Source organism: Pelophylax lessonae (assembly GCF_965119305.1).
Source record: "Pelophylax lessonae genome assembly, chromosome: 3".
Lineage (NCBI taxonomy): Eukaryota > Metazoa > Chordata > Amphibia > Anura > Ranidae > Pelophylax > Pelophylax lessonae.
The window spans coordinates 644,465,099-644,492,840 of NC_138770.1; the positions used below are offsets into that span (position 1 = coordinate 644,465,099).

Sequence of the window (27,742 nt, forward strand, 5' to 3'; positions counted from 1 at the left end):
CATCCAGCTCTTCCATGTGCACAAAGGGCTTTGAGAAAAATCCAGAGTAAGCCACATGCAGCATTTGTTACTTTATCAACTTTTCATGGAAACCAAAAAGAGTAAGATGTAAAGAAAAAGACAGTGACAGTATGGGAAACATGTTTGGAATTCTAAAATTACTATACATGCAATCTGACAGTAAAGGGGGAACATTTTACAGATAAGTTACAAACAAAGAAAGGCAAATAAACATCTTTGTACAAGAAATTTAACACATTCTGTACAGTCTTCACTTTGCCGTCATCATTTGTACAAACTCTGCAAGAGAAACAAAAACACTAGTCAGTCAATGTGAAAACTCAGCAATTATTCAAAAGTGGTTATTTGACCAGCCAATAAAGAACCCACCACTAGCTACATTATCCAACAGCATTTCAAGTTTTTGAACTCCCAAACACTTCAGGATTTTCCTGGCTATATTGGGGGGTCACAATTACCTAGAGTGATGGCATCTCTGAAAATAAGTTTAGATCAGAGGACAGACATCTGACAGTCTCATTAGGATCTCTGAAATCTTAAGCCTGGTAGAGGTTTACAGTAAACAGAAATTGGATGACATTGGGTCAGTGTTTACAGCAGCCTGTCCAACAGAAGCTGGATGAACATCTGGCTTTTGTTGAATGGGCATGCTGGAAAAACAGCTTCTGATGAGGGCTTGCAGCCACCTGACTGGCATACTCAGAGTGCATGGTGGTCCCCCTGTCTGACTACAATAGCTGAGCAGGGAGATCACAGCACCAACATTGTATAGTTAAGTACAGCGAGCCTCTGTCAGCTCAGAAGGCTGAATTAAGATTTCTAAACACCTAAAAACATTAAGGCTAAGTTTTTCCTGTGAGGTATTCTGGTGTAAATAGCTAAACAAAAGTTTCCATTCAAAAGTACATCCTGTCTCAAGTGTCAGATTTACTTCTCATTCAGCTGTACAAGCTCAGTGCACAAAGCCTACTATATACTGAGCTTATGTGACTAGTGTGACTGCCATGCTTTGGATGCAGAGATTATAGTGCCTGCCACAGTCCGAGTCCCATATTTTCAAGGCAAATCAACTTGAGTGACTTTATGCATCTTTTTATAGTAAAAAAAAAGATTTTTTTTTTTTGGGCAAAAATAAGTATGCTTCGAGCCCTGGTGCCCAACCTGCTGCCCAGAGGCCACGTGCAGCCAATGGACCTCGTAGTCTGAAGTGGGAACACCAATAGGGTTAACAGCATTGATCTCTACTAGCCCCATGTAACAGGTTTTATTTTTGTATCGTTTTATCCCCAGCCACCAATGTAGCATGTCCACACTGACACCAATTTCCTTTATTAGGGCGGCAGTTTTGACAATCCTCTCAAAGCATTACATAGATTGAAAATTATGCGTGGTCCTTTAGCATGTCAGGGGCTGCATTTGAAGCACCCTATAAAAGCAGTGATTGTCAACTTATGAGCTATAGACCAGCACAGATTTTGACTTGCTAAAGTTTAGCTTTCAAACAAGGCCTTAAGCCACCCCTCCCCACTGCAGGGAGAAGCAGATTGACCAGAGTAGTCCATGTTCACACAATCTAACCCAGCTTTGTTCCTCCTCCAGCAGTGACTAAGTATTTGCTCCAGTGTTCTCTAGCTACATGTGCTCCATTCTAGCCATAGTACATTGGTATTTATGGTCTATGCTGCAGTAGGAACAAATTGGAACTGACTTAATTCAGTGGTCTGCCCAACCAAATCCCACAAAAAGTAACACTTAAAAAGAGGACTTCTACTGGAGAGGCCGTTAAGTGGTTTCAAAGTTAGTATTTTTGCGTTAATGCAATATGGTAAAAATCATCTCACTAGCCAATAACTTTCCCTCTTCACTACCAAGTCCTGTATTGAGCCAGTACTATGCCCATCTACAGCAGCACAACTCTGCCTAGTCTCATAGGGCAGATTGATAGGAGGCACTGGCTTCTGCTGCAATCAAACAGTGGCGAGGGGCAGGGCCAAGCCATGCTGTGGACACGGCCTGCACTTCTGCCTCCACTGCAAGTAGCTTGCTATGGGACAGACATGAAAAAGGAGCAGGAAGTGCTTGTAGCTGACCCAGCAGAGGTTTGGGGCTGCTCTGTGTAATTCTAGTGCACAGAGCAGGCAGGTATACACTTTTTCCTAATAGAAGGGTCTTTACAATCCCTTTAAAGCTTCAGGTCAGGCAATTATGGTTGTATAGTTGAGCCTTTAGTGCTGCTGTGTCCAGATGCAAACTGGATTGGGAGCTGCAGCCAAAGCAGACAGCTCTAGAAAAGGAAAAAAAAAAAAAAAAAAAGTCCAGGGACATTCAGAGGCCCTACTGCATGGTTACATGCAAACAGCAGCAGAGCAGGCCATTGATTTGTACAAGGCGGGCCTCACAGTTTTGGAATAGCTTCTCTGCCAGGAACTGCATACAAGTGGCAACCGGTATTAACGAGGCTCAACTTCCCAATACCTTATGTAAGCAAAGTCCACTTGTTCAAAGAATAATCACAAAGCAACCTACCTTCGTAATTTACTTGACCATCTCCATCAATATCTGCTTCCCTGATCATTTCATCAACCTCTTCATCCGTTAACTTCTCACCGAGATTTGTCATAACATGACGGAGCTCAGCAGCACTAATGTAGCCATTACCATCCTAGAAACAGAAAACAGTTTATGTCATGTCTTCAGCAAAAGATAGTGCATGGCTGAATAATGAATGGTTATAAGCAAATGTGTTTCCTCATAATGAGCTGCTGCCTTCTCAATCCCCAAAAAAACTTTATTAGCTCTTGGAGGATGCACAAGTTTAGGATAAGGTCACCTTTGGTAACATGTTTAGGGTTGAACAAGTAACATGTTCCAGGTCCCACAGCCTCCCCGAAATTGCGACAGCAGGCTGGGGATCTGAGCAACACAATCATTCATTCACCACAGTACTGCAGGGGAGGGGGGGGTGGGGTAGCTCTCAAACTACCAGTGTGCCGATGCGTGCTCTAGGTAGTTTTATTAATGCTTCCAGTCATTCAGCAACTGCTTGCCCATTCTAGGTATGGGCAGACATGTACACCCACAATCTGCAGGAGCCCAACGTTAAACCCACAATCTGCTGATCACCAGTGCAAGGTTTTACAGTGACTGAATGAATGTGCATGAGGCCCCATTAAGTGTTAAGCCTAGGGCTGCAACTAATGATTTTCATAATCCAAGAAAAAAAAAAAAAAATATAGCGTGGTGTATAATTTCGTTAATATGCAAAGTTAAGGCAATTTATTCTTAAATATCTATATGCAGTGGTACATATAAACTATATGGTTAGGGAGCAAAATCTCTACTCCACTGCAAACACCAGAAGAGATACTGTATATACCATTAGAGGTTGAATCTGGTAAATAGACTATATATGCGCCGATTGTCAGAACTTTAATATATTTTGTATGCCATACTCCCTGGTCATAGACCGGTTCCTTGATAAGCTTCCTGCGTCTGCTGTCACTTATGCTGGCCATACAAAAAAGGTCTTCCTTCAAATTTATAATTTAAGAACTTAGTTGGGCACAAAAGGACATTCATTTTCGACCACAGTGACGGGAAAATTAAAGGAGCAGACTAGAAAACGTCTTGGTCAAAAAGGTATATGTGGTTTTTGTTCAGAAATGACAGTAATTTTAAAACTGAAGGTAAATTGTTTAGACATTCATTCAGCAAATTTACAGATTGTTCCTAGGAATATTATGGTCTGAGGAAAAAAATAAAAAAATAAACTGTATGGCCAGCTTAAGGCTTGGTTCACACCTATGAAGTTTGCTTTTGATCCGTTTATGAAATGCTTTTTTGGGTTTGCATTTTTCTCTTTAGCCAATTCATTGTTGGGCAGATAAGAAAAAAAAGAAAAAGAAAAAGGCAAGTCGCTGCACAAAGGCACTACATGCTTTTCTACAGCTTCTCCATTGAAGTTGACTGAAGCAAAAAACTGCTTTGTGTTGAAAATAGGCAGTGGCTGAGAGAAAAAAAAAAAAAAAAGTGAACATGTGCTATAGGAAATCATGTTAAATGAACTGTAGAGTTTCTGCAAAAAGCACCTAAAAATGCATGCGTGATCCAGGCCTAAGACAGTTAGTAGAAACATGCTTTTTTTTGTATCACCTGTCATAATGGAGGGGGGGGGGGGGGGGGATTAAAAAAAAAAAAAAAAAATATATATATATATATATATATATATAGCCCTTTTATTGTACAAGAGCAGATAAAATCGCTAATATAAGAGTTTCAATTATACTGTGAAACAGTGAATATTATATTACTTAATCATAATAAATGCGCCCAGACGTAGGATATTTGGGCATTTAACTAGGAGGCAGACAAATCTTATACTAGTAGTAAGAGCTGAGCTTTCCATGGATAGGATCATTTTAAATGCACAATACTGGTAAGAGTTTACCTGAAATGTAATTTTAATGCCCTATATTACCTCCAGTCTATCAGCCTCCACCTTCTCAGGGTTCAGATGCTGATCTTCCCTGCAGAGTCTTTAAACATGTATATTATACTTACCTGCTCTGTCCTCTTCTGGGGTCCCCCACTGACTCCTGCCTTCAGAGTGCCCCAATAGCAAGTTGCAAAGTATAGTATAGAGTGCCCGTATAGCAAGTAAAAACAAACCTCTGCCTTCAGACCCACTCACTTCCTTCCCAGGACTACATGTCCCATGAGGCATTGCTCCTCACATTCACAAGTTCAGGCACTTATTGATGTGTATGGATGATGTACTGAACTTTATTTCCTGCAATGTAAAAAATGCATTCTGTATGCAGGCCAACTAAAAATTGCTGAAAATAGTTAACCATTTTCATAATGGATTAGTGGTTTCTGCCCTAGTTAAACCAGCCTAAAGTCTTTCCTTGTGTAAAGCCAGACCTAGAACAAAAAACCACCACTTCACAGGACCAAAAGAAATGCTTCTACCTGAACACAGTGCAGATTGTCAATATTCCTGATCTGAAGGAAGCCTTAGCTCATGCATTGTTACATTTCCAATTTGCCAAACTTGTCAGATCTGTACAAATATGTAGACTGAACTGACCTGCATATTCTACTAAATATTTCCTCAAGTGTGCAACCGGTGTACTTTCTTTTACATGCAAGGTTAGGGGCAAGTTCATTGAAATCAATGTTGCCAGACTGAGTAAAACAAAGTTTATATGGGAGTGTCAGACCTGGCACTTTCCACATATATGCACTTTTTTGGGAAGTTTCTGGAGTGCCCACTGGAGGGGTAGCCTTGTCTGTTGTGAGCAGCCTAACCTGAGCCAGACAGCTGTTTAATGTTTTTGCCCTCTACAGGTGGTCCCCAGGCTACGAACAAGAGAGACTATTAGTTCGAGTCTGTTGGCAAGTCGGAACAGGTACATTTTTAAATTTTAGCGCCAGCCAAAAGAAAGTTTTTTTGGATAGCATAAGGAAGGGATAATAAAACTGTACCATTTGTTTTGCTGTTTGTACCTTTGGTCTGAAGATTTCACCTCACTTTTTCCCTACAACTGTATTTTGATAATTTTGGGCTGTGGAAACAAGGATTAGTGCTAAAGCTTCAGTGAAGACACCTTCTCCCCATCATAACTTACAGGCTGAATTTCCCTTTCTAGGGCTAGACTTCTCACTTCCTGTTGTCTCCTGTTTGCAAATCAGATGTTTGTAACCTGTGGGACTGCCTGTACTTAACACAAAGTCCCAGCGCCTCTTGGATGCCCTTTTCATTACAGTAAACCAAAGTGAGTGCTGGTCCAGCAACTGTGCTTAACGTCAAGCTGGAAAGACACAGACCTTGTCTACACTTTGTACATTCCTAATGCATACTGCTTTAAGGTCTACATATAGTCCCACAAACCACACACACACCTGGTTCAATGGTCCTGAAATTCACAAAGGCAACCATGAACGCTCATTAAGATTAATCAGTGTTTAAACTTGGATATGTACCAATCCAATCAATAGCATGGACTATTCTGCCACAACTAGTGTGCAGTGGTTCATTCTTTAGAAGTGGATATGCGCTCAGCTGTAGTGGCACCCTGGAGTGAAACTAGTCAGGTGCTCACAGCCATATTTTGTTCACCTCAACTAGCAATGTTATTGTCCCAACCCACCGCTTTAGCTGAAAAGCTTGATCTTCAAATGTAGCGAATTCAAATATCCCTAAATTCATTCCCACATCACATACGATGGGAGAAACCCTATAAACTTCAGAACGGTTTTACTTGATTGCCCAGAATGCAGCCACAGTTCTGTGAACCAGTCTTTGCTGAAGGAGACTCAACCTTACTGTGAGCAAATAGTGGCAATTTTGTGGATCTACCAGTGTTTCATAACTCCTTTAAAGCTAGGTTCACATGAGGGGTAAAACCACATGCGATTTGCACAGAAGTCACACTGCATTTCTGTGTGGATCACATGCAACGACTGTGGTGCGATTTCAGCCACATTTTTGTATGGCTTAAATTGCATACCCCAAAACGGTGCAGGACCATTTCTCTTCACCTGAACATGGCATGGGTGTTAACATCCTGGCAAATGCAGTTTTTTCATCTGTTTCAGGGTGTCAAGATACATTGACACCCACAGCAGATAGCTTGGACGTCATACAATTGCTTAGAGTGCAATGTTAAAGACAAGACATTACCTTGTCAAACACACGGAATGCTTCTCTGATTTCCTCTTCACTGTCTGTGTCTTTCATTTTCCTTGCCATCATAGTCAAGAATTCAGGGAAGTCAATTGTTCCATTGCCTGCAAAGAGACAAGACCTGTATAAGCCTTCGTTCAAATGTTCACCAGAATAGCATAAATTGAGAGCCAGTGCAAGTCAATGACATCAATTTTGTGAAAGCCACACTCACAACTGGATTACATCCTGTAGATCTTAGTTAGATTGCCCCCTCTGTTGCCAAGTCCTCATTCGATTTTGCCTTTGTACAGGACTTACCATCTGCATCTACTTCATTGATCATGTCCTGCAGCTCTGCCTCTGTTGGGTTCTGTCCAAGCGACCTCATCACTGTGCCCAGCTCCTTTGTTGTAATAGTGCCATCACCATCCTTGTCAAATAGTGAGAAGGCTTCTTTGAATTCTAGAAACAGAAAACCATGTGTTAAAAAAATGCATATAGCCACATCAGTGAACTACACAAAAGTATGAAGACTCCTTAATTTTACACCAATTGCTACAGATAAGCAGAAGTTACATTGCATACATCCAATAAGCACTCAATTTAGGTAGTCACCTCGCCTAAGCCGTTTAAGTAGCATCAAGTTACTGACAGACACAGTTATGGTGGAAAATACCCATTTTCCTTCTGCCATAAAATCTGCCTGATGTTTATGAATTGCATACAAATAGCTGCATGCAAAGCTCAGTGTAAAATCCAGGCACTCGTACAGAAGTTTATCCCAACATCTGCAGATGTCTCGGAGTTGGGTCACCCTTTGCCCAGTCAATTAAGGCAGCTGAAGAATCCTGAACACAGCAACAGATGGCCAAGAAACCAAAAGCTCTGGCTAGAGTGACAAGGCAGATCTGACAATGCTAAAGTGGCACTTTACAAAAAAGTTCCCTAAAATTAGCTGTGTATAATTTAAAATTTCAGGCCAACAGGAACTTGGCATTGTAAAACTCCCGTCAAGCAACACCAGTGTTCCCTTGCTCTACTTTAGGCAAGAAAGCAACAGTTTGAGTTCCTTCTAGTGCCTGTAAGTATCCATATTAGTCTTCAATCTATGGGGTCCCCATGGATTCTATGCCCAGGAAGTGTACAGCATGTCAATATATTCAAGATTAAGCATGGTCCATATTCAAAGAACTTCAACTGCCAAAATGCCAGCTGAATTACAGGGGGAGCTTTAATCTTATTGGGGTTGCTGTCAAGGATCCATGCATGACCAGCACCTAGGGTTCCACATGGTCAAGAGCAGGGCTTGCAGACTTGCTTTGAATCTAGGAGCCAGCTAAAAAAAGTTAGGAGACACACAAAACACACACAATGTTCCTGAAGGTAAACATTTAACCCTTTCACAACCATTTTTGCACACAAACCGCCACCCCCCAGCATTCGATATATTCTGAAGGAAGACACCCTAGGGGGAAAAAAAAATAAAAAAATAAAAAAAAAAAAAAAAAAAAAAAAAAAAAAAATCGCAGTAGTTCCAATTTTTTTTTTTTTTTTGGTCAGGCAATATCACGCAAACGTAAAAAATAACCCAATTTTTGGGTTAAAATATAAAAGCTGTGCCTGCACAGAATGGATACCCAACATGTCAGTACCCTATATTTTCCATAGGCGCTTGTTATGAAAGTCTGGTGCTAGAATTTTATTGCCCTCATTCCAGCATGCGTACTGATGTGCAACATGTGTATCGTAATTGATGCTTTCAGATCTAGGAACACTATGTGCAAATATGCGAGGGCCTCTTTTTTTTTGGGGGGGGGGGGGGACAGGTTAGAGTTGTGCTTGAGTAATTTTATAAAGTAAAAAAGTTCCCAACCCTCCTAAAAGGCCCTGCACGTCTCCTCTGCTACACTGAATGGAATGTTCTTTCCCAGCCTTAATAGCCGGGGAAACTGGCAACGGGAACCTGGAAAGGACACTTCATTTCTAGGTCAAAAGCTAGGAGTCCACTCTACTCCCTCCCCAGCAGCACCCGCTATGCAAGGCCTGTAGATCAACAAGTGGAGCCCAGCATACATAGCAAGAGGGCATTCAAGCTGCAGCCCAGGTTAAAATTCTAGTTGCCATGGCAACCGGGCGTCTGGGGTTGGTCAAGTCCCAATCAAGGCAATGCAAATTTGATTCCAGTGGTGACCTAGCTCTAAAGCAAAGTTGTCAAGGGTGCCTAGAATTACAATACCCCAAGGCTGGCTTCACTTATGAGCTGCTGTTCCCAGCAATCTATACAAACTCGTGCCGACAACTAAATGGTTCTGTATCCCAATTTGGGCAGGGGGTAATCTGGCACTTTACCACTACAGGTCCCATGAAATACTGATTGTGGGATTTGTAGTTTAATTGAGTGGTAAGACTGTTTTTCCTGGTTTAGGGCAATGCACTGGACATGAATAGGCACCATCATAAAGGCAAACTCATGTACGTTTTGAATAGATTTAAATGGGTCTTCTGTTAGCTGAACATGGTCACGTGAGTAGAACTAAGTGCATGCCTGTAACCTACAGGAAGTAGGACCAAGAACTTGGCCATACTACAGACTTCCTTATGGCCCATTTGTTCTGTCACACCATTTGCAATGGTATGTGCAATGAAGTATTTTCTTCATTGTAGTGTACGCCAATGAGCTTTGGTAAACCTAAATAGAATGTATTTTGTGACAATCAGGGGGGGGGGGGGAGGGGGGTAAGAAAAGCTGATGTTCTAACCAGCACTGTACTCTGCAGCATACAACGCAGTCAAGCCCTAAAAGCAGACCTTCACTCAATTACAATATACAATGATCCTAGCCATACCCCTTGTTGCATTTGGGTGGGGAGCAGCCTTTTCAGCAGGCATTTTCTCACAATTCCTCACCTAGTTGAGGATGACCCAACCCTTAGTATGTGCATCCTTCAAGGAAGCATCAGGGCCATCTCCAGAGCGCACATGTGAGAGCTGGCTGTGAGTCACCAGGAAGTGACTGCTGGCTGGGCTCCCAAATGCAAGATGTGAGCAATGGAATAGGCTAGCTGTAAAACAAGTGTTAGGAAAGTTTAGAAACCTACCTGCAATCTGCTCTTCTGTCAGTTGATCAGCCTGAAAAACAAAGACAAAGTGTTAGAGGTGTCTAAGCAGTATACTGTAAATTCAGAGGGGGACGCAACAAGCCAAAAAAAAAAAAAAGTCACCTGCAAAGTGACAGTCCAGTGGTAAAGTCAGCCTGACTAGATTCCACAAGTCTAATCCTACAACCAGCTATTTCCTATAACTAAAACGTATTGTACATAGGTTAATAAAAGTTAAAAAGTTCATAAAAGTTCAAAACCACCATTTTTAAGTACTTCACTGCCAGAGGAAGATTCAAATAAAAAAAGTTTTTTTTTTTTTTTTTTTAGATACATACTTTAGTGGATGCAGCATCTGTCCCCTGGCGCCTCCAACACTGAACTGATTGAACCCTGCAGATCGCTTGGTTCTCCCAGCTCACTGCTCCACCCCCTCCTTGCTCTCTGAAGTCCTGGGAAGGGCGGGAGCAGCCAGCTCAGGCTCTCAGTGGAGAGCTGGGTGCTGGCAGATCCTGAATTAATGGATCTTGCCTGAGCCTGGACTGGCTGTGACACTAGCAGGCTTCAGCCCACTGTCTACTAAAAATGGGTCACAGGAATGGAGAATGAACTACACTCATAAGATCTACAGCCAAAAGATCTTTGGCTTACTCCTTGTTAACCATCTAGTAAGCAAAACAAGATGCCAAACCCTGTAAAGGAAGCCATTCGAATTCCATGGCCAAAAATAAGTCAAACTAAATCCTCTATACAAAAATGGAAGTTTAGCCTAGAGCATAGGAGGGTTATAACTGTTCGAATATTTTTGCTACCTATATCCTATTGCAGAGATGGCCCTTCACTTCATTTCCAATAGCCAGACAGAAGTGAGGAAATCCCTGCAAGTGAATCCCTTAGGGATCTCCTGGTCACCAGAACTAGTGCCCCATTGGAAGATTTCCACTCTTTTCTGGGATTTTACTTTCAATAACAGGAAAAAAGGTGAAACTCCTTAAGGAGGGGCACAGACAGCAATAGAAAAAGAACTGTCCTAATCCCATCTCCATGCTAACCAAAAGTACAAAAAAATAAAATGAAGTCTCAATTCTACTTAATGTAGCATTTGGTTTCTTCAGTTTTCACCTTATGAACTAACTGGCAGCAAACAGAAAACACTACCTTAGTGAGCGATGCAGCAGCTAAACAGCAGTCGCTGAGGCTTGTAATGCAATGAGCAGATTATATCAGATTATCCTATTCATGGTCAAGGACCATGCTGACCTCTGTACAGGAGCCATCTAAAGAAACCCTTTAAATTTGTGTGTATCATCATGCACTAAAATTTAGACCAAGAAACCATAAAATAAGCTTAAAGTGAACCCCCACCACCACATAAAGCCAATCCTTGTCAAAGTAATAAGGACATTTCAAGCAGCGTTCAAAAAGACCAATACCGCTTTCAAATCCTGGTGGGCATTTGGGTCAAGCCACATGGTCCAGGCACAGAGCCCAGTTTAGGAGAGAGACACCACATCTGCCGATCACTGGCGGGGGACCCCAGAGAGAATTTGGGGGGGGGGGCACTCTGCAAAGCTATGGCACAGAACAGGCAAGTATAAAAACTTAACGAAAAGTTTCCTTAAGAAACTAAAAGCAAAATCCCTCCCAACAACCAAGGAAGCTGCCATCTTTGCATCTTATCTGTAGTTGGCATGGTGCTGCACATGTCATCAACTGACAGCAGCCATTTGATGGCTCTTGAGATCAAACATGCCACAATAGTAACTGATTTATAAGCAAGCAGGCAGCAGTTATTTTAAGAGGTGTACTAAGCTATACCAAAAGAAAATGGAGAGGGAAAAAAAAAAAAACACCCATTAAGTAGTTAGAGCAATAGTGTGAACTGGTGTTCAACTCCCAAGGTTAGTCACTAAGCCTAGGATAAGTCGTGTTACTGGCCAAGCAGCAACTGAATATAAAAATAGCAAGATGCCTTTTATTCCTGTTCTGATGACAATTCAATGCAAATGAAAGCTCCCTAGCAGAGAGAAAACAAAGGCTGAAATTGGTTCACCTACATTTCAGCAAAGCCAAACTACAAAGCAATTTAACAGAATTGTGCACACTGTGGTAGGATCCTGTTAAAATGTGTGAACAATCTTAAATTTCAAACTTCTTTTCCATCAGATAAGCCATCACATGTGACGTGTTCGCTGACGTAAATCCTGCTTATGTGTACAATTTGCATGATAACTTTTAGTTTTGAACATAAAAGTGCAAGAACCTACAATAGAAGGCAAGCCTATTTCACCAACCAGTACAGGGCTTGAATAATTTGCTTTGAATCTAGGAGCCAGTTTAGCATAGGTCGTCAGCGCGAGGGGTAAGACAAGTAATTTGCACCCCTAACTTACCGCAGAGCGGCCAGTCAATAACACTAACGTAACACCATTATGTCAAAGTTTATGGACTGGCCAGAAACAAGAATGACACTACACTAAATGCATTACATTACACTAAATGCCAAATGCATTGTGACTGGCATGTAAAACCCTCATCTGCTGCCTATTGCAGCTTAAGGGTGGCAAAAACATGTCTACTGCACATTACCATACAACTGCACATCTAAAGTAAGCCTTGACACTTCAATATAAAATAGGATGAAAGTAGTAGCTCAGTGCTGCAGATCTTCTGTTGTCTCTTTGCAGCCACTTCCTGCCTACATGTATCCCACCGGGGTGCCTATGCCTTGCTCTGGTGAGTTTCTGATCATGAAGTACCAGAGTTCAGCTGTGTACCATACAGTAGAATGGCAAGTTTCTGGTACGCAGGGCTTTATCATAGTACATAAGACTAAAGCAAATCTACCTGCCTCTTCTCCACCCCACAGTAAACTTTCGGAGTACCGGCTCTGCATGTCAGTGCGGGCACTGGAACACAGCCCAAGCAGCTCCCGTGCTCCATCCTCCAACAGAAACCTCCAGCTAAGAGTACCGTCAGCTGGAGGTTACATTCTGCCGGGTCACCCTCTGCCGAGGCCCGATGTCATCCCACACCATGCAGGTGGCCTCTGGGGGGGCGAAGAGAAAGGCAAGCTTGGCAGCAATGCGGCATGGGCAGCAGGAGAGCCAATACTGCTCCCCCAAAGAAGCGGCTTATCCTCAGACTCTGCTCAAGCATGGGAGCATGGGGGGGGGGAAGAGGAGACCAACCCCCTCCCATGAACGATTGGCTTCCTGGCACCCTGAGCTGCATGTCTGGCCTGTCAGCAATAGCTTGCAAAGCATTTACCACCATCCCAAGTTTGTTGTAAAGAGCAAAAAAATAACCAAATTATAGAGGTTGATCTGCAGGGCCTGCAGCAGTGATCGCTCCCCATGGAGAGAGAACAGCGGTCTGCTGTTGTAAACACTGCAGACTGCTGTTCTAACAGCAATGAACACAGGGTTCCTGTGTTCCTCCCATTTAGGAACACAGGTCCCTGTGTTCATTCCACAAGTCCCACCCCCACACAGATAGAAAGAAAGCACCCCCTAGAAACCACTTGTGTTAACTCCTACCCCGTCAGTACAGTAACTGAGCATTTTTTTAGCACCGATTACAGTAGTAATGTCACTGATCCCGTCAAAAGTTGTTAGGTATTCGATCTGTTCCCCGCAGTCCCACAAAAAAAAAAAAAAAAAAAAAAACACACACGCACAGGTGATAAAAGCTCCATTTGTGGGGAAAAGGACATCAATTTTATTTGGGTACAGCGTTGCACAACCTCACAATTGTCTGTTAATGCAGAAAAAAATGGGCTGGCCATTAATGGGGAAACCCTAAGGGAGTGAACACTTCCACAGAGCACTGAATGTGAGGGGTCAATAATTTACGTGTCGCTATGGGGGCTGCGCTTTCTGTTTAACAACGCAGCACATAGGCCTCAATTAGATGTACAGTTGAACTGTTTTAACGACCCAAACTATTCCTATAAGAAGAACTGATACTCCTTTACAGCATTGGTCAATTTGGATACTTGGGTTATGACAATCACTTTACATTTTTTTGATAGAGCAAGCAAGAGTTCTAACCACCTGTGTCTCAGTGCAGAGATGTTCCTTCACTTACTTTCCCATAGCCAAACAGGAAGCAAGAGGAAATCCCTGCAAATGTAAGTGTTACTAAACTTATACAACAGTAAAAAGCAGTCTGTATATGCAGTAAAGCATGCCTTTTATGTGTACTGTACTGTGGAACCTAAGGTATTAATCCTCTGCATTGTGTAAAAAGGCTGTTTGATACAGTCTTCTTATACTCCCCTTCCAGTCCCCAATCCGTCTCCTGATGGAACAGAGCCTTTGGAGTCACTCTGCACATGCTCAGTTTGGTGTGTAGGTTTGCTAGTTTTTCTTCTTGGAGTGTATGATCATCACTGGGCCAATCAGCACTGTTTAGGCAGAGGCCCTGCAGCCTCATAGGAAAGTCAGAATGAAAATTTCTAAAAGCTTTAACCAGTATCACAAGACTGATTCTGCTGGAGAAAAAGTTATTTAGTGGTTACTTACTAAAAGAATAGCATTTCTGTGTTTTGTACTGTTGGAGACCAGATCTAGTGAATGCAGGCTGCTGGGTTTAGAAATACTTAAAGGGAATTCCTTGGGGACTCCTGATCACCAGAACTAGTGCCCCCACTGGAAGATTTCCCCCTCAAAAAAAAAAAAAATTTTTTGAATTCTTACTTGCACTTTAATAATGGTATACAGGACAAAAAAAAAAAAAAAAAAAAAAGTTTAAACCCTCTTCAGTCTCACCAGTCTGGGACACAGACTGCAACAAACAAAACAGGTGTTCTAATCCATCTCCACTGTCCAAAAAACGAAAAGTTTTGCCTTTAGTTAAATTTTACAGCAAGTCCATTAAAAAGATGTACAATTTTTTTTTTAGATCCATACCTACCTAGGTGGATGCTGCATCCATCTCCCAACAGAGCGATCGAACACCGCCGATTGCTCAGTTCTCACAGCTCAGTGAGCGGCTGACTGTCCATCAGTAGCTCTGCCCCCTTACTCACTGGGCAGGAGCAGCCGGCTCAGGCTCTCAGTGACGTAGTCACGCCCTGTGGGTGGATCCCAACTCTATGGTCATGATGACACCCTGTGTGTGGATCCCAACTATATTGTGATGACGCCCTAGCCTGGACCACTTGAAGACGAACCGCACTCCTGTGATCCACAGCCAAACAAGCTTTGGCTGTACCTCCAATCCAACCCCCCACCCACAAAGTAAATTGATAGACCCTCCCATTTAGGAGACCTCTGTAGAAAATAAAAAAACTGCTGCAAATCTTTTGAAGTAGAAGTTCTGCCCCAGAGAAAAAATACAAGTTGGCTCAAGTTAATCAAAAACAGCTTTGCTTTAATACCGAGTATCAGTAACTGCCATCCCACTTGACAGGGAGACTTAGTCATAGGTAAAACGATGACCAGAACTCCCATTTTGCCGCTTGTGCTCAGTGCAGAACTTGAAAAATGCAACATCCACCCAATTTAAAAAATGTTTTGGTTGAATGATAGATTTGGGAGATCCATCCTCTTTGCAGTTATCTATAAAGTAAGTGTGTGTGTCAAACCAAACCCCTTGGTCGTCCCCACAATAGTAATAGAATGGAAATCTACCAGTGAGAACACTAGTCCTGGTGATGACCAGGGATTCACTCACCTTCCTGTGACACAACTGAAGGTAAATCTCCCCATGGGGACACCGAGGGCAATAACTGGCTGGGGTTATAACCTTCTTACCCCATCCAAAATAACAGTTTGCCTATAGTTCTACCTTGTTGACCATTTCTAAATGCAACTGTCTCTCCAAAAAGCCAAAGGTTATACTTCCTTAAAATCAAATACAGAAATGTTCGCAACAGTCTTACTGCCTACCAAATTCTGCATAGTGTAGGCTACATTCAGGGCATGTCTCTGGTAATAACTGGCTCAACTGCCAGTTAGTTCATGTCTACTCAACCAAGCTTCAAGCACTCAATTGCTGGTGTCATAGCTAGTCACATGCGCAGCACCATGGAAGCTGTGGATCTAACCAAGGACAAGATTGCAGCTTCTTGGGCAAATCAGAGGGTCCAGTTAAAATAAGCCAGAACAGAATGGAAGATTTCAGGAATGCAATTGTGTGGCGTTTCCTGCATTCATTTATTCTCATGTTAAAAATACGAGAGGCTTTGTGTTAAAAACACTCACACAAGCACCATGTAAGGAGTCCAAGACTTTCTACCCCCCCGCCCCCTCTACAATGACCTTGCACTGCAACTCACATCCTAGTTTAGTCATACTGTGATAACCATTGCCTTCCCTAGCAAAGAATAGGCAGCGCTGTATGCGTGCCTTCTGGCTTGTCACATTTGACTGTAGGGCAGGACTAAAAGCCCTGTCCAAACACCTTTGACACAATCTCTTCTGCTCAACTGAGCATCCTTAGGTTAACATTTCTTCTGGTTCCTAGATTTTGTTTTATCTGCTCCAGTCAGTATCAGCTGGCCTAGCTGTAGTACAAGTAGCAACACACGAGGCCTAGGTTTAATAGTGCTTAAAGTAGCTCTGACCCTCCCTCTGTTCACATTGGAGCAAATTGTCATTTGACATGTCAACTTTCATGACAACTCACATCCTATTGCCAGCAATGGCACTGTTCAATCGGTGCAACGCTGACTTTGTGTTGCCGCACCTAGCTGAAAAAGTACATTGACTACTTTTAGCAATTTTGGGTATGACTTCAATAGACCTCTGTGAATGAAGCCATACAGATGTCTCCAAAGCCAGTCATGTGAATGGGCGCCAAATCCTTAAGGGGGTTGGGAAACCCATAGATTTAAAAGTTACATTTCTTTCATGTGCCAGAAATGTAACTCATATTGGTGGTGCTCTCAACCAAACTGTCAAGCCATCCAATGGCTGGTGTCCTAACTGATCACATGTGCAGCATCATGGTAGTTTCAGATCAAACAGGTCAAGATGGCAGCTTCCTTGGATGAAATTAGGAGAATTTACTTTCACTCCAAGTTTATACCTTAATGCATTCTATACATTAAAGGGAAAAAAAACACAAAAAAACTTGTGCTGCAGGATCCCCCCCAGCCTCCGCTTCCTACCTGAGCCTGATCTCTACCCAGCAATGCATGAGAGCAGCAGCTCTCTACCTCCTCACTGGGCAGACTGATTGCAGTGGTAGTCATTGCTCCTGCCGCTGTCAAACAAATCCTGTGACAAAGGAGCAGGGGTAAGCTGCCCTGTCAATAGATGCAGACAGGACAACTCCAGAGCAAGCCTGCATGAGTGCTCCCATAGAATGCAGACTTCAGGATCAGGGCAGCTCTGCACAGAGCAAGTTTACATTTTTTTAATAAAGCTTTCATCACCACTTTCAATTTAAAAAGTTAAAAAGCCCCGTCATTAACTAAATACAGTTAACACAAATCAACTTTTGTCTACTTGTAGTGTTTAGGGTTCCAAAAAATGTGTCTTTACGTTAATACTCCAGGCAAACCAATTAGCACAGCCATCTTCCCAAGATCATACCCTCCCCTCCATGCAGGTGCTAGGACACACTAAGGGGGAGCCTGTCAGTTGAGTGACTGCAAAATCTGCTGGGGCTACTGCCATCACATCCAATGGCAACCTCAGATCTTTTGGATACCTTAAAACATTTTAGATGTTTACAAAGTAGTGCTTAAGCTGAGTTCTGGCTTCAAATACCCCTATAAAAACGAATCCACCGCCCTTAACAGAACAGCTATTCTCATACTTACAAGGTGTATAGTATTGGATTTTAGTCACAATCTTACTTTTAAAAATGCTGTCTGAGCGTGGCCATCTTGGATGTTGGCATCTGAAGCTGCTGTGTCCTTCCTGATTCCAGGGAGTGTTCTGGGAGTTCTTCCCAATTCCAGCCTCCAGGTGGAAGTGATGTCAGCAGCCACAGAGGGGGGGGGGGGCCCGACGAGTACAATCAAAAATGCCCTGAAAGGTAAGGGACCCCCAAAAAAACAATTGAAAATGGCCAAGTGTTGCATAACGAGCACTCCAGGAATCACTAAAGTTGCAAAATAGGCCGGAACTCCGCTTTAAATTGACATAGAAATGTTAAAATATCAAAGGGTTAGTTCTAGCTTAGTTACCAAAAACTGCCTATGCAGATAAAGGGCATCTGTAGCTAAAACAGCAGCTTGACTAAGTTTAAATAATGCCCTTACTATAGGTGTACATCATTTATGTACCTCCCAAAGCCTGAGAAACTCAGATGGCATCCAGTCCTGACTTGGAGGTTGCCTATAGACTACCAGCTGTTACTGCACACCATCACAGGAGTGATGTTTCTAACCGCTGCACATGTCCACCATCTCTTCCATAGCAGCACTACTGGAAGAGGACAGCGCACACAAAGGGGTTTGAATGAGCTGGAAACATCTTACCATCCTAGCAAGGCGGCAGGATAGAATGATGCCATCTCTGGAAGAAATGCAAGGCCTACTCTATAGCAAGGGCATTCTGCCACTTCAGTCAAAGCTGCATAGTTTACTTTCATCTACAGACAACCCCAGGTTTTTGGAAAGTGTTTCAAGTCTTTGTTGCTAGACTGGAGACAAGATCTTGCAGTGTGAGTGTCACAATCTGGAGTACACAGCAGGCAAGAGGGGGGTTTATATGTCCACAACTTTCCTCAGCTGCAGCTTTCACAACCAAATTCTAGCAGTGTCATACAAATCAGACTACATTCACTGACCACTAAGAAAAGGCCTATTTTAGTCCATTCAAAACAGGCAATCCCATTATACAAGTTATTCAGGGAGAGTAGCCGACATGACCCAGTTTAGAATATTTAGTCTATTCCAGTGTGACTGGATAATCCTTGAGTAGAGGCACTACCCACTGCAAAGCTTTCTCTAACAGAATTACCACCTGTAGCTGCCCCTACAGTATAGGAAGCATTCCACCTTTAATGTGTTTGTGCTAGTAGTATGGTATAGCCATTTTGGTCTCAATGAATTATGTTTGTTCTGTTCAATTGATAGAAAGAGCGCAAAAGAAAAAGAAAAAAAGCTTCCCACACAAGACTGTTGAATACCTGCAAATAAATCTGGTGTCAGAGGCGGCTAGCTTTGGTGCAAGACTGGCCGTGGCAATCTTCAAACAGGCTCAAAATTCAGCAGTTATGTTGCCTGAGATACTTTGGGACTACAGCACAAATCTACACAAATTAAAATGTGATCCATTTTGAGGTGAATTCCATCCTCCCTAGTCCTTTCTGCTTTTGCATTCTGTTCTTGGCAATAATGCCGTTTTATTTTTTACCCAGCTCCACTGTCTTCCAAGTTGGAAGTCTGCAGATGCCCAGCCTCTACTGCCCACTGCCTTAGGCCTCATGCACATTGGTGAATTCCCTACACATGCGTTTAGGAGCAGGAAAGTCTATAGCCCTGTTCACATCAGCGTGACTTGTCAGCTCAAAACAGAAAAAGTTACAGGTCGCACCCATTTGTGCCTATAAAACCATTCAAATTGACATCTGTAAATGACACACTGAGCAGACCCTTTGAAATCATGCAGGATTTCAAAAGCTTCGGTGTGACTGAGGGCTCAACTTTCATGCCCCATGCATAAACTTTCAAGAGTTTTAGGAGCAGCTGTGTTTATTTAGACTAGAGGCAGTTAATGCTCCTCTCCTGAACGCAGAATTGCATTCAGGAAAAGCATTTGACAGACAGCAAAAATGTGTGTAAATGCATCTAAAAGTGTAACCTTGTAGGCAGTAAGTACAGCCTCAATTCTAAAGAGACCCAAAGCAATGCTGCCAAACCAAATCAGCCCCCCCCCCCCCCCCAGATTTGCATGATTAATATTGTGCTGCTCACTGATCTTTACTGAAGACTATAATACAAGCAGCAAAGTCACACCTCTACCATGATGGTCACCTTACACCTCACTTTGTTGTGTCTGAAAGTGAAGAAAACCGGAGAGGAGTTTTAGCCATTCCCCAAATTCTGGCTTCTCAGACACAGCCATGTACTAGGAGCCTTCATTATCAAATCGTCTACCCGCAGTCTAATAAGACATTGCACTTTTGCTAGCTCAGTTTAAAGCAGTTTATTGATTTCCCTTGACTAGAGCGTTCATTACCTGGCGTTAAGTGACAAAGTGTCCGAACACTAGCACCATAGGCCAGACTTCTCACAAGAGTCAACATTGTAGCAGGTTGAGACAGCAGCTATTATCGCTTTACACAGGTTAGAAGACCGTATCTGCCTGCAGCTTGAGTGTTATGCAACGTACAGCCATTACATTAGTGAAATCTAAACCTTAACAGCCAAAGAAGCTACAGTTTTAGCCTCTGATCTACAGTTGCCAGGGAGCGGCACATGTGATCAGTTATGACACCAGCCATTTGATGGCTTTACAGTTAGTTAAAGCGGAGTTCCACCCAAAAGTGGAACTTCCGCTTTAGGTATTCTAACCCCCTGACATGCCACATTTGGCATGTCATTTTTTTTTGGGGGGGGGGGAGAGGGTACCTAGTTTTGACAGGTACCCACTCCCGCTCGGAGCGCCCTGAACGGAAGTTCTCCTCTCCCCCCCTGCAATCTTCTGGGACATGTCAGAGGTCCCAGAAGATTGCCGGCCAATCAAGACGCGCAGCGCGACTCGCGCATGCGCAGTGGGTACCTGGCTGTGAAGCTGCAAACTGTCACAGCTGGGTGCCCATAGCAGTGATGCCGGCGCCGCCGAGACCAGAGGGGGAGGATCGAGGCTTTGGGCGGCCGCATCGCTGGACAGGTGAGTGAAAAGGCTGGAACTCCGCTTTAAGAACACAAGCAACTGACAGGTATCCCATGGCTTGCCTAAATTAACAGTTCAGGGAAGACATTAAATTGACTAATGTACAAATAAGATCTGGAGCCAGAGCCAACTGTAAAGCAGCACAACTGGATGAGTCCAAACATGGTATTAAACCTAAAACAAAAAGCAATATACCGCAGCTTGACACCAAGCTTTAGATATGGTGGCTGCACCTGTGATCTGACCAGTAACACATTAGAGTGCCCCACTCTGGACGAATAGGCACATTTGGACAGCTGCATGCATTTTCAGTCTGGGGGGGGGGGGGGGGGGGGGGGGAGATTAAAATGGACTAGTAGATTTAGATACACCAACAACCCAAAGTCCATCTCACACTCCCAGTTACAGCAGTTTATTTTGGGATAAAGATTTTATATGAATAAATAAAAGCTAATCCTTGTAAGCACTCCTGTCTGGGATAAATGGTTAGGTCTTGACCCTACGATACACTTGCAGAACTTCTGTTGAAAGACTTACTAACAAGACAAAAAAAGCAAGCTAATGCATGCACCACATCTAAGATTTATTAAGCTGCAATAAAAGATTTGCTTTTGGGTTTAAAGAAAACAAGATCATATTCTTGATGTACCATGTACTTGTGTAAAAACAAACTGTTCTTTCCATTCCATTTCTTCCCTTGTGTGATATACCCGATGATCCCGCTAGTCCTGCTCTCCTTTAACTGACCATTCTAGGTGAACAGCCTGCCTCAATGGCCAAGTCTTGTGCTGACCCTCCTGCACAGCCATTCACTGAGATCAGTGCCCTGCTGTTTCTCCTCCCCCACCTCAGCTGCATAAGGGGTTTGGAGAGAACAGATCATGTGAAAGTGATTTACACATCTATATGCACACAGAGAAAGGTTTGCCTTGAACTATTTTGATACAGCTAGAGCTTGGTGCCATTTAATCAACACTGGCATTTTTGCTATAAGAAGTCAGTTTCGGTTATAAAATTTAGCAAATAAGTAATTTCCTTTACTGATGGGCACTGATTAGGCTGCACTGATTATCAGCGTAAAGTGTCCCTTATCAGAATTGCCAGTTACCGGCTCTCCTTTCCTTACGCGAGTAAAGGAATGTCAATAACTAGCAAAAGTTTGCTTACATGTGATCAGCTGTGATTGGATACAGCTGATCACATGGTAAAGGGCCACTGTGATATGCCCTTACTGCAATCAGCTGTGTCCATAGGATATGGTGATCACAGAGCGTGCTGGTGTATGGTTCTGGGAGGACGCCCTCGCTTTAACCGATTTGGGCTATAGCAAGGTCAGGAAGTGGTTAAAGGAGAAGCACTCCAGTGACCTCTCCAGAGTCTGGACTAGCCAAGTGACATCAGCTGGAATCTGTCCAGATGCCCAACTGTCCTGGCTCCACATTGCTGAGAGCCTGAGCCAACCGCTCCCACAGCCTGGCACTCCAATGAGTGCTGGATGGGCAGAGCAGAGAGCCAGTTACAGTCTGACAATACCTCTGCACAATGTCATAAGACAGAAGAAATGTTAAATCAGTTGAGGTAGCTCCATAGTCCCCCCATGTATTTTAAATACCAGTACTGCATCAGCATGTCTGTCACTGGTTAGCCCACATTCAGTGGGGTGAAGTTTACAGATAGGGTGCATTTGTGTGCTTCCAGTGCAGTGTATGCTGGCATACAAGACATCTTTCACTCCAGCAATGCAGTTGGGGGGAAAAAAAAAAAAAAAAAAAAGCCTAAGCCACCGTTGACTATTAACCAGTCTGAAACAATGTGCAAGGCATGATGCCCTACAGGAGCCAAATTCCAAAGTAACATTCTAGACCAAAGAAAAGGCAAGCAAGTGGATGCTATGGAGCTCCATTTACTTTGCTTATCCCAGTCTATGATAAAGTCCTAGGGATAGGTTGTCAATGGCTCCCAGTTATCCTGGGACCAGTTTGCTCTCAATGCCTGCTGGCTTCAGGTGGTTACTCCAATTCACACCCCCAATGATTTCAGAGTTCCTTTAAATGCAGATGGCTCATTTGCTTAGCCAAATATCGACCAGGTTAGTCTTAACATCCAACCTCCAGCCTCAGTTGTACAGGTTCCCCTACCTGTACAAAAAAAAAAAAAAAATTAAAGACTGCCAAGTGCCAACCCCAAGTTCTCTGTATATCCAGGCTTCTCAGAGTGCATTATAAGCTTCAGCAAATCTGAAGCCACATCATTTCAAGGCTTGACATCTAGCCCTTCAATCCCCACCTTTTCATTCACTGCATTTGATTTATTTCATTCAATCAGAGGCTCATCACATGATAATGTTACATAAGGTGGTTTTAAAGCCACTTAGCAAGACAATATTTGTCCAACTCCACCCAACCTAGTGCTCAGAGTGAATAGCTCCTTGGGGGAGGGGGAAGTACTGAAGCAGGTAGCTTTCTAAAACATCAGAGCATCAAAACCCTGCATTGCATACAGAAGCACAGACACTCAATGTCATTAAATCGAAATATGAAGGGGGGGGGGGAAGCACCAGACGTTAGAAAGATGTATACTTCAGCAGAATGGTTGGTATCACTTAATGGGTACCTTGCTCTATCATATTGCTAGAGAAACAAACACCTTGTAAACCTTCACATGACTAGAATAGACTACTGTAGGCCACTTCACTGGCAAGACTCTTGCTACTCCCAATCCCATGCTATACCTCGAGAACCAAAGACCACCTGTCCAACTACCAATTATTTTCCTTCTATACACAAAAAGAATGGTCAATTTCCATCAGGGGAATGGCCTAGGTCAGCAATATTCTAAATTGAAGCCAGGGGAAGATCCCAGAACAAAGTCAGCAAGCCTTCAATTTTACACCAAATGGAATCTAGTGTCAAGAACACATGCATGAAGTATGCAGACCATGAGCTCTGACATTGCTCTGGTTCCAGCTGCAGAATGCTTGTTCTGGGTGACTGGCATCCTACATCACGAGTTCATTGTTACAGGTACCAAATGTGATTCCATCTGCAAACTGTCCCGTTTGTGAGAACTAAAGTACAATAAATCAATAAGTCCATGTTTTGGCTATCTATGCCATGTATGTAAAAACATAACATGGCTACTTTATGGTAACACATGGTAGGTACTGTATCATCCCTCAATGATAGGCTGGTGTGCTGTAAACTAGTAATCTTGGAGGTCTTGGTAGTAGGCAATGTTATCTACTTGACCAGGCAGCCAACTGAGAAACAAGTGGTATCAAGAGCTCAATACAGAGTACCTGTAGTCAAAATACAGCCATACAGAACTGCAACTGATGAAAAACACCAACTTTGTTGGTTCCCCAGAGCTTAAGAGTCTTGCTACAGCTGACCCCAACTGGAAAGGCTCCCACAATGTTACTTGTCCGTTTATGCAGAGTAATGCACTGTCTTCCTGGAATCACATTCCTTTTTAATAGCACCCTAAAAAAGGTGTTCAATTAAAGCATGTAAACAAAAACAGGTGTGGACCCAGCCCAAAGGAACAGCCTTTTGGATGCTATAATTATTGTCATCAGCTTTAAGAAAGCTGGCCACTCCAGGAACCCCAACAGTCCTTTTAGGTATCAAACATGCTTCCGACTACTCAAGGGAAACTATACTCCCACTTCAGTGAGGTGGTGTGCAGGAGCTCCTTGCCGGCGACTGACATCTCCAGCCAAAATTCTTGCAGGTTTCAATCTTCAGCTGTTTGATTAGCTGGCCTGAGATGACTCACAGGTGCAGGGGTTTGGTCACCTCAGCAGATGCTGAAACTGTACACCAACACACAGCTCAGAGTACAGCGTGAATAGAAAGGCAATATTGCAATATAGGACACTTAGCATGGTCTATTCTGTAATAAACATTCTGCCTTTGACTAAAAATCCACTTTAAAGCAAAAACAGAACTGAAAATAGAGGTTGCCATAGGTGATCTGATTATACTAGTTTGACCATTAGTATTTTGAGACAGTGACACATGTACAGAGGTCAGAATAGCCAGCTTTCCGTATGCTTGTTCTGTAAAACCAACAATGCAACTCATACTATCAGTGCAGGTTCTGTATGACAAACCAGCCATTTTATTCAGCTTTCCAAGTCCTTAGAGTACCTTTACTCAGGAAAGCTAAAAACTAAAATCTGGAATAAATCCTGTTCAAGTGGACCTCTTGGAGTTGCTTCCACATCAGATGTCGCCAAGGCCTTGGGTATGCACAATACCATTGCCCACATTAAAAGGGAAGACTGATTTGCATTTTAGCTGCCAAGTGTCAGCATCCAGGTGAAATTTTTGACTGCATGCCCAACAGATCTGAAAAAAGTTCAAATGGTTCTATTGGGAAAGTACATGACCAGACTTCCAAGATTTTATACACTCGGGATGTCCCTACAACATCACATATATTTTGTAAACTTCATGCTATAAGCCCTAACAGCTAGAGTGCACAAAATCAGTTCTTATAGGGATTAAAATTGGCCTTGTAGCATAAAATGGATCAGGAAAGGAAAGAATTTGATTCAGACTTCATGAAGCACAGTCCCAGGGGGAAGCTACAACACCCAAGACTAAATGGGCAGGACTGAAACCCTTCCTGCCGGAAACTGCAGCACAATGCGGCTGGACCCACCCTGATCTAGGGAGGAGATGACTGCCTCTAACAAGCCTTGTGGCCAACTCCCTCTAAGGAGCTTGTTGAACTTCCCTGCTGAACTTTGGCCAGGATAGCATGCCAATCCTGCAATCATTTATTTTTTAAAATTAAAAATGCGAATCAGGCCATCCTACAAGCTGTTTGCCATTTACCTAAACAAAAGAAAAGGACTTCCTGCAATCTTGCATCAAGAAATACTAATACTATGAACATATTAACAATCAATCAATGAGCACATTTTGAGCTGTAGCAACAGCGCAGCAGTTACCTCAAGAGCCAAAGAAAATCCCAACTAAAATGACAGCTCAGGGCTCTCCACAATCACCGATATCCTAGAGCATCGCCGGTTACACGACCCAGTTTTAAACAGGTTATTTCAGATTATGTAACAGCCACTCTAGAGCCTCTTCAGGCTACAAAGAGCCTGTCAGTCACCGGCAGGGCGTGGGAGGAGATCTGCATGCAGCAAGCCCTGGCTTTATTCAACCTTAACAAACCCTGGTAACTAGACACCTTCCTGCCCTGTTCTTTATGGGCTACACCTAGTAATGCTGAATGAATGACAGTATTCGTTGATTTACTAACACTGCCTAGTCCACAAACTCAATAAGCCCCACTAGTACACAACCAGAACAAAACCCGATGGTAAGCCCCACTAGTACTCACCCAGAACAAAACCCGATGGCAAGCCCCACTAGTACTCACCCAGAACAAAACCCGATGGCAAGCCCCACTAGTACTCACCCAGAAAAGCTAGTGGGCAAGCTCCCATCAGCCTCCAAACCTAGCAGAAGCAAAGAGGCAACCCCCTCCCCCCCACCCCATTAGTCCCCAAAGCTAATAGGAACACATCACTAATCCCCAAACACAATGACCGCTCCTAACTAATCATCAAAAGTCAATAGACCCTCACTAGACCAAAACCCCTACTAAAAAGTCATGTCAGGACAGATTAGACTGTACTTTTTACTAACTGGTCTTCTATGCAGACCATTAAAGATGTCCCCTAGCCTTACAAATATCTGCAAGCTGAACACATGTACAGACCATTTATTCGGTATTCCCCATAGCAATGTTATTTTAGCCAATCACCTATAGGTCAAAAATCCCTTGCCAAACGGACCTGTCATCTACTCATCTGTCACTATGATAGACAGCTGTCCTGCAATGGAACCAGCTCCCTATACAAGCAACATACCATTCATTTAATGCCCAATCATAGGGCTGTCACCCCATTGCAGGTCTGTAGAATCATTTCTAGTCATACTACATGTGCCAAGTCCTGTATCCAGCCGCCACAATTCAACATTATATACAACCCACCACTCAATTCAACAATGTACTCAAACACTGCTTACCGCAACGAGGTAACCAATCAGTAAAGTTACACATAAAGATGTATCCAGTCACCAGATCACTATCACAGCCAACAGATAAAGAGTGGTACGATCGAAGACAAAAGGGTTGCATCAGGGAAATGCACACACTATACAATCTTAGATTTTAATCTATTGTATGTGCATGTAATTAAGGAGGCCTATTGCATGACAGATCTGATCACATACAGCCAGCTTTAGGCTGAGCATACCAAGTACAATAGTGTTACCATTTATGAAATCTATAGCAATCCATACAAACACAGGGAGGCCCATCCCATCACAGATCTAAGGATTGTATACGGCCAGCTTTAGTTGTCATGCAATGGGCCTCCCCCCTACTTCCATATGAATGAAATGCTATCAATCTGATAAACTTAAGATTGTACCAAGTACGCTCAGCCTATAGCAGTCTGTGATTCGATCCGTCATGCAATGGACTTTCTAACATGCAAGTGAAATGGGTCAAAAAAGTCTAACAATTGGATTGTATACAATCTGATTGTACAATCATTTGGATCTGTCATGCAATGGGGGCCTCCCAGCTGCCATACACATTAAATAGGTCACTATAGATCTGAGATCGTACAATTGGAAAGCATACAACCAGCTTTTAAGGTATTATCTAATACAAGCTGCCATTGTAATGGGGAGATCATACAATCAGATTGCACATGGTCAGCTTTAGGTTCCCATAGAGGAGGACACACCTTAACAAGCTGGCCCTTGCACCATAGAGGAGATTGTACGGTCGCCTAGACAACCAGCTCGCTCATGGTGCGTCAACCTGCACACGACAATGGCCGTAAGGTGTGCCTGCGGTCAGATCCCCGGATGACAGGCGCCCTCGGAGGGGGGTCTGAGCCCCCATTGGTTACGAGGTCAGTGAGCCCTCCGGGGGAGGAGGGGGGTGACCAGGCGGATATCCCCGGCTCAGGCTGTATGGTGGGTGGTCGTCACTCACCATGTCGAATGGATGAAGGTATCGCGCAGCTCCAGCAGGATCAGCAGTCACAACCTCACCCCTCGAAGGCTCGACTCGGACTACTTTCCCAGCCGCCGCCAACCGCTCCTCATAAACACCTC

General features: G+C 43.2%; 1 protein-coding gene across 1 annotated transcript; it reads right to left on the reverse strand.

The window, feature by feature from the left end:
• Window positions 1-27,742, reverse strand: LOC309551666 (calmodulin-1). Its single transcript, XM_082252346.1, has 6 exons — window positions 27,621-27,742; window positions 9,790-9,820; window positions 7,010-7,153; window positions 6,707-6,813; window positions 2,548-2,683; window positions 1-300 (listed from the first exon to the last, which is right to left on the reverse strand). Exons 1-6 carry the CDS (start codon window positions 27,621-27,623, stop codon window positions 272-274), a joined length of 450 nt encoding a protein of 149 aa, XP_082108472.1. The 5' UTR covers window positions 27,624-27,742; the 3' UTR covers window positions 1-271.

Bases quoted from the DNA above. Each gene is read 5' to 3' on its own strand.
- LOC309551666 (XM_082252346.1), bottom strand. The intron at 7,154-9,789 runs GTAGGTTTCTAA...TTCTGTTTCTAG, and splicing joins GACAGAAGAGCAGATTGCAG to AATTCAAAGAAGCCTTCTCA. The intron at 2,684-6,706 runs GTAATGTCTTGT...TTCTGTTTCTAG, and splicing joins CATTCCGTGTGTTTGACAAG to GATGGTAATGGCTACATTAG.